At 32.1% G+C, this 14348-nt stretch overlaps 3 protein-coding genes across 4 annotated transcripts in view; 1 reads left to right on the top strand and 2 right to left on the bottom strand.

Moving 5' to 3' along the window:
- Positions 1-7103, bottom strand: part of LOC100182062 (membrane-bound O-acyltransferase domain-containing protein 2) — a 10628-nt gene extending 3525 nt beyond the window's left edge. The window contains exons 1-10 of the mRNA XM_002120681.4: positions 6965-7103; positions 6587-6732; positions 5965-6042; positions 5480-5584; positions 4709-4764; positions 4434-4488; positions 3388-3505; positions 3139-3171; positions 2492-2582; positions 1030-1131 (exon numbers count right to left, since the gene is read on the bottom strand). Coding sequence (XP_002120717.1) covers positions 1030-1131; positions 2492-2582; positions 3139-3171; positions 3388-3505; positions 4434-4488; positions 4709-4764; positions 5480-5584; positions 5965-6042; positions 6587-6732; positions 6965-7036 — 856 coding nt within the window. The 5' untranslated portion in view covers positions 7037-7103. The remainder of the gene's footprint in view (positions 1-1029; positions 1132-2491; positions 2583-3138; positions 3172-3387; positions 3506-4433; positions 4489-4708; positions 4765-5479; positions 5585-5964; positions 6043-6586; positions 6733-6964) is intronic.
- Positions 7104-7825: 722 nt separating this feature from the next.
- Positions 7826-10658, bottom strand: LOC100179688 (WD repeat-containing protein 93). 2 transcript variants are annotated; one of them, XM_002126029.4, is made up of 2 exons: positions 10386-10658; positions 7826-9996 (listed from the first exon to the last, which is right to left on the bottom strand). In XM_002126029.4, the coding sequence occupies exon 2, from the start codon at positions 9981-9983 to the stop codon at positions 7944-7946; it is 2040 nt and encodes a 679-aa protein (XP_002126065.1). In that variant the 5' UTR covers positions 9984-9996; positions 10386-10658; the 3' UTR covers positions 7826-7943. The 2 variants fall into 2 exon arrangements, with proteins under 2 accessions (XP_002126065.1, XP_018673197.1); XM_018817652.2 differs by having other exon boundaries at positions 7826-9993; positions 10386-10495.
- Positions 10659-10785: 127 nt separating this feature from the next.
- LOC100179729 (protein FAM8A1-like) lies at positions 10786-14288 on the top strand. The gene is made up of 7 exons (XM_002126266.4): positions 10786-10930; positions 11339-11488; positions 11720-11792; positions 12113-12227; positions 12662-12797; positions 13098-13237; positions 13534-14288. The coding sequence occupies exons 1-7, from the start codon at positions 10880-10882 to the stop codon at positions 13688-13690; spliced, it is 822 nt and encodes a 273-aa protein (XP_002126302.1). The 5' UTR covers positions 10786-10879; the 3' UTR covers positions 13691-14288.
- Positions 14289-14348: the final 60 nt, after the last annotated feature.

Below are 14348 nucleotides of genomic sequence, written 5' to 3' on the forward strand. Positions count from 1 at the left end.
GACATGAAAAAGTACTAAAATTGGGGAGTGTCAATGTATTTGTAAAATGCTTATTTCAAAGAAATAAAAAATTTAAAAATGTCTAAAGAATTAGTTAATTTGCAGAAAATGCAAGTACATATATAAAGTAATTATTACCCATTTAAAATAGCTTTTATTTAAAAGAACTCAAACTGTTTAAAAAGAACATTGACACTTTTAAACCAATTATTAATAACAGTTGTTAGTGTTAGGAAAATGGTAATACCCATTGGGAATATTAAACAGATGTTAGTACATTTTGTTTTTGAATTGACATTTAAATGATTTAGACTGGTACAATGTAACTGTTTCAAAAAAAATAAAACTTTTGTGGATTTCAACCTAATTAAACATGAAGTGTATACTCTCTCCTAGCATGTTATAACATTTGTGGTTTTGGGTCTATTTCTTCTATCCATTCATAACTTGGCAATAATGTGTTTTCATTATCTTACATATAAAAAACAAATAAAAACACGTCTGATGGTCCGTAACTAAACACAGCCAAATTACACTGTTAAATAACAACCTTATACTTAAATTACAGGGTGATGGGGCAATTTGAGCCATAACCTAAGGTTATGGACCTTATGGTAGCGACAGAGACATCTATAACATACCTCACCCATGATATACAAGTACAAGATATAACTGATATTTTCTGTAAAAAATTGATCTAGTGCCCATGAATTTGCACAACTATCGTATCATAATAACGCTCAGAATCAAGTGATATGAAATAAGCCATTTTGAATGAATGTAACTTACTTTATCCTCGCGTAGCTGGAAAACGACAGTCGTTATAACACGGGTTTAACACCTCGTGCCAGCTTACGAGTTACCATGTATGTTACTTTGTAAGTGATTTTTTTTTTTTTTTGATGTAATATATATGTTATGTTCTATTCAAATAGAACATAACATATATATTACATCAAAAATGGCATCATAAGTCCCCTTTTTTAATAGAATACACTCTATACCATAGGATAATCAAGCTACACTTACATATGAGCCATACACCGTAGTATTTTGATCTTGCAACAAACATTGAAAAATAAACGTAGAACATTCTTCTCCATAGTGGGGTAGTTGAAATATATTGTGGGTCTGTAAATAAATTAAAAAACATCAAATATGTCCACTATGGGCCAAGTCCGCCAAGATATTGCAGCATTATTAAATTTAAGTGTGAATTTTAATTTTTTCAAATCCCAATCTTATATTGTTGGTTTATGTTTTCTGTACAAACAAAGTAACAATGAATAATGCTTCGAAAACGTAACCAACAAAAGTGAAGTCAACCAATTGTATAATTAATAAATATATATTTCGCCTAAATGGCATCGTCAGTTTCTTATTAAAACAGAATCAAGTTAAAAGATTAATAAAAAGTTTGAACCACATTTTAAAACCCTGTTTCAAACATACAACTGTACATTTTTTAGGGTAATATATATATTAGGGAAATTATATGTCTTGCATTGTATTCGATATTAACTATTAATATCATTTATACCTATATTTTACTGACCACATCAACAGGAGTATCTTTACTATCTTACAACGTATAAAATGCTATCGGCACGTATAAAGTACCACAGAAGTCTAGACAGACAGTAATGTAATGTTGAATTACAATTGTGCTTGTGCATGAATATAACGCATGGTTTTGAATGAGGAAAGAAGAGATAATAAAAATTAAGCAGAACTATAACAGAATATATTTCTCAGTACATCTGCCTGGTTAGAACACAGATACTGTGGGGTAAAATGGATACCGTCATACCACTAGTAAATAAAGGAAGCCTGTATTATATATCTTAACATTAGATTTATTATTGTTTGGATATGAATATGTTTGAAAATGAAAACAACAAATTCTGCAATTTTGTATCTAATATTAATGTTAAGTGAATAAGTAGAATTCTTAATACTGTATTATGTAAAAAAGTAGAGAATTTGTGAAGTGTCAGAACATTAAAACAAACTACAGTAGTATTCCTATATTGTTAGCATGATTTGTGCATTGATGTTACATGAACATTACTACTACATGACTTCTAAGTTCTAACTTATCGATACTGTATGCCAATACTACCTTTTCAATTGTACAGTCTTGTAATATATAGTACTGTGGGGTAAGATGGATATCGTTAGCACATAATAATATCCGAATATCCCGATCATGTTTTAACAATTAACGACAAACTTTTAGTTTGAATGAACTTTTAATACAATATATAATAATTAATTAGTTATTTATTACCCCATGTAGCAACAGTCTTGCGTTACGTGTAATAATTCACAACTATAATACAATACTGATTTAGATTTTAGACACTCTATTAAAACTACGTTTTTAAAGCTTCTTAATATAACATGTATATTGCTAAATATATAATAAAAAGAATATATAAATTTAGAATATATATGGTAAATATAAATAAATGATCAGTAACCATCATACCCATACTAAGTGTAGGAGGTAGATACTCTCCACCAATCCAGAAAACAGCTATGAAAATTAATCCCATGCACCATTTAGTGGTTACTGCAACCTACAGATTAATATTAAATTTAATGCATTGAGTATGAAGTGTGTATGAAGCTATATAAATGACTGTAGAGTAGAAATATAAACGCAATACAACATATGTTTTTGTTCAATATGTCTGTAACTTATGAGGGAAATAGGATGTAATAAAAACGCAATGTTTACATTTGTAGAAAGATTCTGATATATTGTTCAACCAATGTGAAAGCCAAGGGCTGATTTTTAGATCATTTTGGCCAAAATCATTTTTATAACTTATAATGGTCCTTACAATGATTTATAAAACTGTAAAAGTAACTAAAACGGCAGCTTTTGCATTAGAGCAAGTTAGCAACCAATAACATTGAGTCATATTTACAAGAAATCAAAACAATATAAAGAGAATTCTAAACACTTCAGAGCTTTAATAGAAGATGAACATTCCAAACCTTACACATAGTAATTTAACATTATAAAGGTTGAATTATTTGTTTTTTGCTTAAAATCCTTTCTTTTATGATTTACCAAAATGTCTTTAAAGGAGTTTTTTTTATATATATGAGATTTCTATTTTAACTCACAATTGAAGACGGAGATGAAACCGGTTTTCCATCCTGCAAATATTACGACATCAAAATTTGAAAAAATAAGGACATTTTTTATGTACAACAATTAAACAAATTAACCAACTTTCATTGATTTATTATTATTCATCATCTAGTTAAAACTCTCCTGAATTTAAATTAAAATTTAATCATGTTTTGCAGTTTCTTTTGTAAAATATTTTTTAGTTACGATAATAAATGTTTTAAATATTTCAAAATCCGTACCTCGTCTCGTTTTGGACGCATGTGTTCCATAAAATGGTTATAAAATACCAGCGGACCGGCTATTATTCCAAGGAAGCAAAACGAATAGGAAAAATATTCAGTAAAAGACGGGATTTTTCTGCAAAGGAAATTTATAGCAGTGTTATGTAAACTAGGGTCAATATTTATTATTTACGCACACTGTCTGTATTTATATGTGAATGTAACAAGACAACATGGGTGTTAAATTACAAACGCTGTGTCCTGCTTAGTTGGGTTATTTGAAATGCATTTAGTTTATATAAATGTCCAAGATACTTTCTACATTTAGCATGCCATTTGGCCTCAGTTTGACAGTGTAATAAATAAGCATTTAAAATACATTTGCCAATCAAAATTTAACAAATAAACTTTGTGAGTATAGAATTCGTTAAAATTTGCCATTAATCAAATTGAAAGTTAAACAATTTTAGATTTATAAACAAGGCTACTGTAAAAAACTAGATTAAAATACTGTCAGTGTCAGTTACATTAACCTTTAGAACTTTTAAAACATTGTGAATTTATTGGGACTAACTAAATAAAACATCAATTTTCTTAATGTGAGTGTGTTCATGCATGAAGCTAGACTTTAAGCAAATAGAAAAGTGAGCACACATTTTAACATGTGGTTCTGCATGGGCAGACAACATCATCCCACAGTCTATAGTTCATACCTTACTTACACACCCACACATATCTACATTTCAACAGTGGTGACTCATTATGTGATACAGCTACAGTAGAAAGTGAAGCAAAAGTGTGTCAAATCTATCTGCACTTCAAGTGCCAATTTTTTAGGAATTTAAAATTAAGACTTTTTTTTACATTTTATAATGCACTGTTGGCAGTCAAATTCGCTAAATAGATATTGAATACTGAATATCTAATTTTCTAAGTTATTCTAACCATTAAAAAACATCACCTTTGGTCTTAAAAATACCCCAAGATACTGTAGTATTTAAATATCTACACATACAACGAACATGTATCATGAATTCATGAAATATATATAACACATTATTTACCTGACTGCATGCTTTTTCTGATTGTCACTGAGCAAATCATGACGGTTTGAAAAACCTAAAATGAAACAGAATTTAGTTTTTGTTCATTACAAAAAGCTAAATCAAGTGAAGGTTTAAGCAATATTAACAAATTTTAAAACAGACATTAATAAAAAAAAATGGAAAGTTTTTTTGAAAAATTGTGGCACCGCATATAACGGTAAATTGTGGCACCGCATATATATGTATTTGATTTACAATGGTGATAATGATTGTATGAAAGACGATATTCTTACCGTCAGCAATACTGAAGCTTAAAGAAGTAATTCTCTGTGTTATAACCATCATCGTCCTGTCAATCAAAATATTTTAAATGGAAATCAAAACTAGTTTTAGGATAAGATACAGCGGTACAAGGAAAGGCACATAATGCAATAATCCATATCATAAATAATACATTGGTTTTATTTTATTGCAACAGCTGTGTATATGAACTTTGGACACTTAGGCACATGGGCATGGCTATGTTTTGGCTTATGGACTTGAATTTCTCTGTATGTCACAAGCAACATGAATAGCTAGGAAGGAACTCTATATTTAAAATGATATGCAACATATTATCCTTTGATATATTGTTACCCATACAAAATAGTGGTAATAGCTACTTTTCAATTATTATTTAATATTTTTATTGACTTGAATTATGACTAAAAGATTTTTTAGAAATAAAATCCTAATTTTATTTAAGCATTTTATATCTGAATTTTCTTAAGAATTCATGTTATTCTCCATTTCCAAATGCCAAAAATCTGGCATAGAAAAGTTATAGTCCGCCCGTAAATACCACTATACCACATAATACATCACTTAAGTTAGGTTTCATGACATTTGCAAAATGGTAACATGAATTTTTGTGGCTGAAGAACACAGCGATTCTGACAGGCAAATCAATCTTCAAACTCAGGTATGGAGCGAAAGACCAATCATTTAGTATTTACTATATAATTATACAGTAAATACTAAACGGTACATATAAAAGTTATAAACCATTGTTACTAACTACTTACCCTGTGTAATCTCCAGAAGCATCATCTGGTGTGTAAAACACAAATAAATATAAAGTCCGTAAATGACACAAAGCCAACACCAACATTGAGAATACAAATACATATCTGCAAAACAACATACAAGCCTTGTACTGCTGGTGCTATATAAACTACAAGTCATAAAAAAATCTAACAAACAGAAAATGGTCATTACATTAGTCTTATAAATTGTGAAGTAATATAAATAGGTATAAAATTAGTTTCTTGATTATGTTACTACAGCATCTAACTATCCTAAAGTGTAATTACTGAACCAAGTGCTTAGAAAATTATCTTCTTTTTTTAAAAATTTAGGTATATTAACCTTATTAATCTGCTTTACAACAAAAAAACTAAACAAAAAAACAAAATGGTAACAATTTTACATGCTACAAATTGCAGAGGATACCCTTTACATTAAAGATAATATTAAAACAACTACATAACATTGAAATATTGGTACAAACCTGTGCGATGATGAAGGCGAAATAAATCGAACAAGTAAATATGAAACAACGACGTCTAATACAGGAATCCAAATAAACCTAAACAAACACAAAACATGAAACATGTGTCTTAAATTTTTTACTGCAGTAGTTGTACAGGCTACTTTTATTTAATCTTAACATTAGTGTATTATTGTTTTATTCATACCCCTATTTTCGTTGTCAAATATCTATGTTTAAATAATACTTACGTATGCGAACATATGTATGCATACGTATGCAAACGCTTTTTAAAAGATAAACAGAGCAATATGAGATGCACAATATGCTGCTTTAGACTGTAAAGAATATGCATAAAACTCTAAAAAAAAGGAAAAAATATATATGTATACTATGATGGGGGAAGTCGGGACACCTTTAGAACCTAATATCCAAATATCCCGATTGTGTTTTAAACAATTAACATCGCTCTATGGAAGTCATGAGAATCCAGTTTTATAATTTTTAAATTTTCTTTCTCTACTACCAAATTTGGTCGAGAAAATGGGATAAGAAGGTGTCCCATCTTTTTTCACCCTATACTATATAACCATTGGAATTGTCCTAGATAGGGACTTCTTATAAAATTAAAGTAATAACTTACCACCCCCAGTTTAAATAAAAGATCCAAGCTCCGAATAAACTCGAAATAACGAGTTGATTTTCAAACGATATTCTTGAAGTTTGAACATAATGTTTGTAAATGTAAGAACCAATGAAAGATAAAATCAATGAGATCAGGAATATCAACTGCAACAAAGATAAATATGCGTTTATTATTTTATATATAATAGGATGGGGAAAGATGGGACAATGAAAACAGTTTTGTAAAGATACCTTCTAATTTTATTTCATAAACTTTACCTCTTACTTCAGAACATTCTAAATGCAACAATATATGTAAAAATGAGTTTGCAAAACAACAATAAACCCTTTTGCAGTTTAATAAAGACTAATTTACATACAAACACATAATTCTTACCTGTTCTGGGTGCACGTGTTGTCCAGTAACTATAAAAACAAGATGGGACAGAGGACTAAGAAGAAAATCCATATTTCTACATTAAAATAATACTTTCTGACTAAAAAGCGAGGCCTTTGACGAGCTATAACACACCTGTTCAAAAAATACCCTTATTATTATTTACTGTATATGTTCTAAAAAATAAGTAGCGTAAGAGAATGTAGGATTGTAGGCTAAACAGCACACTACAGAGGCGTAACTAACCAACGCGGTAACTCTATTATGTTTGAAAAGTGGGCTTAACCATAAGGGTCATTTAAGTTCATTAACTCACTGGCCTGAATCGAAGAGATGTTTTACATCTAAGTGGGGATTCAAAACAGGAAAAGTTTAATACGACACTACCGTGAGCTAACTAAACATAATTAACCAAATTTTTGGCTCAAATCTCTTTAAAGCCGACTTATGTTCGGGTCGTGTGTTTCAATACACGATTGTACTTTTGCTGTTCTTTCTTTCTTTTTGTTGTTTCAAAAATATGATCCTCGTTACAGTTTTATTTAAAATAAAAAATCTGTTTTGTTCTCTATTACAATGTGTTGTTCGGCGAGGTTTATATTTCCTGTATAGGCGTATATCGTAATGTATTATGTTTCACTTTTACACAACGAATTGTAGCAGGCTAGCTGTACGGACACAGGCCTATAATGCGCCCATATAAAAAGCATGCCAGAAGTGGGCCAACTGTGGCTTAAATACCAAGTACCTTTGAAATGAATTTACCATATAAGACCTCACCTATATATAGAATAAATCCTATACGTATAAACAACTCTGAAATATACCAACAAAAGTCGGATTCTTTCGTACTAGGCTGTGTAGTGTTTCACACCAAAATGCACGTGTTATTTATTGACGATTTTGGCACAACAAAAATATTTTTTAAATTGCTACAAAAAAAAACTCTGCTATGTCCAAATAATCTTGTATAAAAAGTTTAATGCGTCAACGCTCTGTTATGGGCCATTACTTTGCCAGTGGTTTGGTTCCAGCGAGACATAGGTGTGGACGATGTAGTAGCCGGTGTTTTGATTGACGCTTTTAAATGGACCAGGATTCCCAGCTCCCTGTTCATCATTCGCCACCTAACGGCGAGAGTCTCGTTTCGGAAGTTCTGCTTTGCCGTTCGTTCCGTAAGCAAACGCTGGCACCGTTCGGAAATCGTCTCCTTGAAAGTCAGGGGGTGTGGAACGCACTGGGAATCGCGGTAAACGTCAAGGGAGGGGAAACTGCGAAGGGAATAGCTAAACACACAAGAATCGTCGTCTTTCGCGAACAAAACATCGCCTTCTGAAGCGAAAGAGATGCGATTTTCCATTGGTTCTAATGACTCGGACACCTGTAACTCGCAAACTATATGGCCGGTCAGGGAATCGCACAGGCGGACCGTGTTTTGTAACGATGCGATAAGAAATATCTTCGGCAAGCCAGGAATTGGAGTGAAAAGGGAATAAGCCTCTTTATCCGTTTCATTTTTTACTAGTTGTCGGCATACGTCGTTGTTGCAATCAAGCGAATACACAGCGCCGTTGGTAAGGCCTATAAGAACGTACAAAGGCGGGGGATTGGTGCGTTGTATGGTAGGGCCTTCAATAGAACCATCTATAACGTGCAAGTCACGCACGGAGACGTTTGCCTCAATACTTTTCATGGCTCTTGGTGTGCATAGGTGACGGTCGAAAACAGCGACTTTTCCGTCAGCGAGTCCGACAGCAATAACTGAAGTACAAACGCTGGCAGAAGTTGCTTTTATAGTTGCCATCATTGGCCACACAATCTCAGGCTTATGCTCGGGATCTTTTACGTTTTTGGAGACGATGGAATAAGTTTGCATCAGATTTGACTCACTCCACCAAACACAAACTGAAATTGGAGTTGTTTCAAACCCAGGACCAGTGGGGTGAACTTCGTGCTGCATTCTGGAAGGTAAAAGAAAGTGCCAGGTAGCATGGGGAAAGAAATGGGGCTTTTCTTCAAGAAACTGCATTTCCTCTTTATGTAGTTTCTTGGTTACTTCTCTCCGAAGTCGCAAATGATTTTCAGATAGCAAATGAGCTGATCCGTTTCCAACACTGTTGGTAATGCCTGCCTTTTCCATTGCTTCTTGTTGGTTGGTAGTAAGTGAACCACTCAGTGACACTGGCTGCTTTACTTTTTGGACAAGAGTAATTGCTGAAAACTTTATCTCGAAAATTTCTGATGCCACAGCTGCTAATTCATTGGCTTCTCCAGGGGGTATGCTAACAGATTCACTGCTTGCTTGTGCTCGCTTCAAAGCATCTTTCTGAGCATTTTCAATTTCCCGAAGCCAATTATCTCTGGGTAGTTTGTAAAAATCCACCCATGATACACCTTCACATTCAAGAGAAAGGCCACAGAAGTCACCATTTACAGAAAGTTGAAATTTCACCGCATTCGACTTAGGACTTCCCTCGGGCTGTTCATTTAAAAGTTGAATAACATGAAATCCATCCCCAGTAAAAACAATAAGTCGTGAAAATCCCATGTCATCAATTGTTGCTAATAAATAGGTTTGCGTTCCGATAACAGCACAGTTTAACTTCTCAAAACAAATGGTCTCATCTGGAGAAACCCACTGTGCTACACGATCATGGGTAACAGCATCAAATGCAACAAGGTCTCCAGTTTCAAATGCAACAAACATATACCTTGCATCATTGCTGTGAACCATACATGATAAATTTGTGAACTCCTCAACCTTGGATGTTGGATTATACACTGGAGGCCTCACTCTTCTCATCTCTTCCTCTCGTTTCTTCTCCCGATCCACAATCTCATCCCAAACATCTTCCACAATCCCAGTGAGGACTTTATCGATCATTCGGAATGGTTGAGGCAGCTCATCCACGACGAGCTCAGGATCGAGAAGATAAACACCATCCTCGTCCTCATCATCAACTGTGCTGATGCTCGGAGCAGGAATGTTCAATTCCCCGCTTCGTATGTAGACTGGCATGGCTAATAAACTACTGAAAAACAAAACACTAAATAATAATAAAATTGAATGTAACTTGCTTTATCCTTGCAGGGCCGTAAAACGATATTTGTTATAACACAGGTGTTCTGTTTTGGTGGTAGAAAAGTCCTTCCCCGCTTTTTTGCTAACCACTAACATCCTAACCATCAACGCTTAACCACCAACCTCTAACACTTCACCAGCCTATTCTGCTGTGTAGCAAAGGATTCTTCGCTAGTGCCACAAATTTTAGTAAAATTAAGAAGTAAATTAGACATATTTGAATTCAGATTTAAGTTTAATAAATTTCCAAATGTGCATTGTTTAATATAATTAGAGTACTAAAATAAGAATATAAATAAAAATACATACAATTGAAACAAAATATAGCAACAAACTTACCACTTTATTCTTTAGCAAGAAATCAAAACTTTAGCGGTGGTTGTTGCTAAGAACAAGTGGTCATAGAAATAATATATTATAAAATATTTAAAAATGTTTTTTCATTTATTAATTTTAATAGAATGCATTAATTCTTTTTAATGAAATTAGAAAAACATAAAGGGACTTGATCATAATTAGTATTTTTATTAATCGTAATTTTTAATATTTTGAAAGTGAATGTAAATGGGATAGTAAGCTAATTTTTTTTTAAATTACAAACATGATTGTTTACTTTTACGGGTATTTTGCAAGAACAAACCAAAATGAGCTACTTTTCAGTTTTATTCTTTAAGTACCCTAGTGTTGTAAATTTGTTTATACTCCAAAAATAATCGTTCACGCATGAATTCACATGAAAATCAATAAACAAATTTGCTATAGAAATCATACTAGGTAATATTTCTGTAAGGATACGTGTTCATGTTCTGTTCGTTTTAAATAAATTGAAGAAAATGGAAAACGACGGAGCAAAAAAGAGAATACAAAAGGAATTTCCGAAACAGGTACATATGTAGAATAAGCGTTTACCAGAACTGTACATATTTGAAGGTATTTTCTGACCAAAATTATGTAAAATCTTGCCCAAAAGTGTTTGGAATTTTATATATTTTTGGTTCAGATTGTTCGGATATGATTGTATAAGGTTTTGGTTACTAATGAAAAAAACGTTGCTAGTGAAGAATCTTCCCCTCCCCACCTTATTTACTAACCACTACCTACTAACCAACCTCTATAACCACTAACCCCCAAACCATCAACACCTAACCCCCTAACCTTGGTGTTAGTGGTTAGCAAATAAGGTGGGGGGGGGGAGATTCTTCACTTGCACCGAAAAACAATTATTTTTTCTTTAATTACCGTCTTACACTAAGTAATTAACACTATATAAACTTTTAACTTCATATTCACAGAAAAATGAAAAGGATGTTGCGTTTGCCGAATACATGGAAAAACTCCGAAACTGGCAATATAACTGCCAGATGCAACAGTGGTTTTGGATGCATAATATGATGATGCAAAACATGACCATGCACCAACAATACTTAAAACAAATGACAAACGTAAGGACTGAATTAAAAATTCTTAAAATTAAAATGTGTTTGTAAAATACACGACTTAACAAAACTTATAACTCTACATTATAAAATTAAACATCTTATTTGAAAACAAAAGCAAATGTAACTGTATATTCATACATTTCTAAAATGAATTTGTGTACCTGCAGATACATACCTAAACAACCAAAAATGATAAATGGACAGTATAACATTAAGCCTAAAAATTTCTTTCAGGGAAATGCTGCTCATATTACTAATTCTAGTAACTTGACACAACCAACAGACCAGACACAAGCCAGGGTCCAAAGTATGTCTTAACTTTACTTTATAAATGCTTTTTTCTATGGTACAAAGGAGTGTTTTTATGTGTTTAACAAATTTGTAAAAATACAAATGTTAGTAATAACTTTGTCAAATTCACTCTAAATGCAGACTGTTTTTTACAGTTACTTTCTGTTTTTTCGTTTCTTACCCTAGTCGAATAGACAAAAAAATTCATTCATTTATTTACCAGTATCCTAACACAATATATCAAAAATCAAATTCCATCTTTTTTGGCTCCGATTTGTTTTATATTTATCATTTCTACCCTAACATAGATATCATAAAAATCCAATTTTTTTTCAGGATTTATGATTCCATCTTTGTTCCGGAGGTTTGCTGCTGAGGTTTTTGACTTTCTCATCCTACTTTCAATCAAACTTTTATTTCTTTGGTTGCTTATGGCTTTCCTTGGAATCAAGTAAGTGTCGAGACAAATAAGAAAATCCAAAGTACCGTACAAAGTATTTGACACATTAACAAATGCGGTTCCCTATGTTTTATGCTATTATTGGAACTGAATTCTAACAATATCACCGTAGATTTTGTTAAAATATATGATGTGTATGGTTTTAATGTTATGTTATGAACTGTATGCAAGAGTATAAGAACTAAAACACACTTTATGTTTGTATGATGGTACATAATAAATGGGCACCAGGCAAGTGTATAAATACACTATGTCTATGTGGGTTTAATATAGAAAAGGAAACTTTTGTTACACCATGACAGTGAGCATGAGTTGTATGAATATATTATGTTTTACCTGGCAGTGAGCAAAAGGTGTAAAAGTCCAATTTCCCTCTTGTAATTTTTTGTTACCGGCATCACTTACTCATTATTTTAACACCACAGTGCTTTCCAAATCTCGTTCCATCTCATGTTATTGGATGAAGTGGACATGGATCAACTTGAGGAGATTTACACCGAAGAATTACAAACAATGCTTATTGTTGCTTTCCTATACAGAACAATGTGTTGTCTATATGAGGTAATATAAACAGTTATTTCAGATTCAAATTAATAAATAGGTAAAACTGATTAACTTTAAATGTTAAGGGTACCAAACTTAAAAAGATTTATTTTGTCAACATCAGTACGGTAGTTGTACATAAAAATATAATGTAGAAGATTGGTTTAAGTTTTTATTCAAAATATGAAAAATCTCAGGCCACAAAAATCACTGCAGACTTAGGAAACAACAAAAACTACTAAGATTTAACTAAGATTTTGAGTGAATTTTGATCTGACTATTTTGTCCTATTCCTTAATAATAAATATATTTCAACAGTTCTTCTTTATTTGGAAATACGGGGCAACTCCTGGTAAATATTTTCTGGGACTAAAAGTTATCGCGCTTTTCAATCAACCACAACTTGGCAATCGTTCAGGTGTAACAACACTCGCTGGTGGACATCTTACTGCTTCGAAGTAAGTGGAAAATCCTTAGGTGTATAAAGCATAGATTTTCCGATCAGTTTATCCATTTTAATGTGTGGTAACTCTCCTTTTTCTTCTTAAAGTTTTTAAATGGATACTTTTGTGATAAGAATTATATGTGTCTTTTTCTGTTTCAAACAGACTTAAAATATGTAATATTTCTAAAACAAATTGGAGTCAACGTAATGTATAATGAATTTATTATCCCTTATTATAATCTGGGAGATAAATAAAACCCCTTTATTTCTTCTAATCCTACTTACCAATGTGTCACTGTATTTTCACAGCTCATGGACACGAACCTTTGTGAAGAATCTTTCCATAGCATTCATGATTCCAACCTTCATTACTGGTTTTTTCTACGCACATAAGCGCACTTCATATGATATCATGTCAAACACCATCGTTGTGTTAAAACCTCAAGGACAAATTCCTCATTTTTAATAAATTTTGTTGAATTTTATTAAGAATCTGGCCAATGTGGTGTATTTTATTTCTCCCGTGTAAAAATATCAAGTGCAGATAAATACCCTATATTTGGAACTAACTACCAATTCTACAGTTTTCTTATAAATGCTTAAAACTGTAGATAAATTTATTAGGCCTGTTGCTATAGACAGACCACTCAATTTTGAAAAAAATGAACTTTATTACGACTGTGCAAATACAAACTCCTGCCTGCTACACAAATTGATGTAGGTTTGTCAAATTATACAGTAAAGGTAAATGTGGTGAATTTTTTAACTGAGGTTGTCAGTAACATTATTTCCATTTCGTAATCGCTATGAGATTTCTACTGGAGAAATAGACCAGTGTTGTGATTTTGTCTGTGCGCCTTTATCTTTAAATAACTAACTTGATCAGATGTATAATTTACTTGTGTCTTTTCAAGAGAACACTTTTGATCTGACCTGATAGAATGTCAGCCTAATAGCTTTGCTCTTTATCTTAAATATATTGGTGATTGTAATAAAGCTTTTTGCGGAATTTATGTCTTTCCCAAGTACACTGCGCTTTAATTTAAAAATTTATTAAATTAAAATGTTGTCTTTCATTCTTAAGTAATATAAAGTTAGTTTAAATTAGTCATTAGTTAGACACT

Source organism: Ciona intestinalis, chromosome 2, assembly GCF_000224145.3.
Source record: "Ciona intestinalis chromosome 2, KH, whole genome shotgun sequence".
Lineage (NCBI taxonomy): Eukaryota > Metazoa > Chordata > Ascidiacea > Phlebobranchia > Cionidae > Ciona > Ciona intestinalis.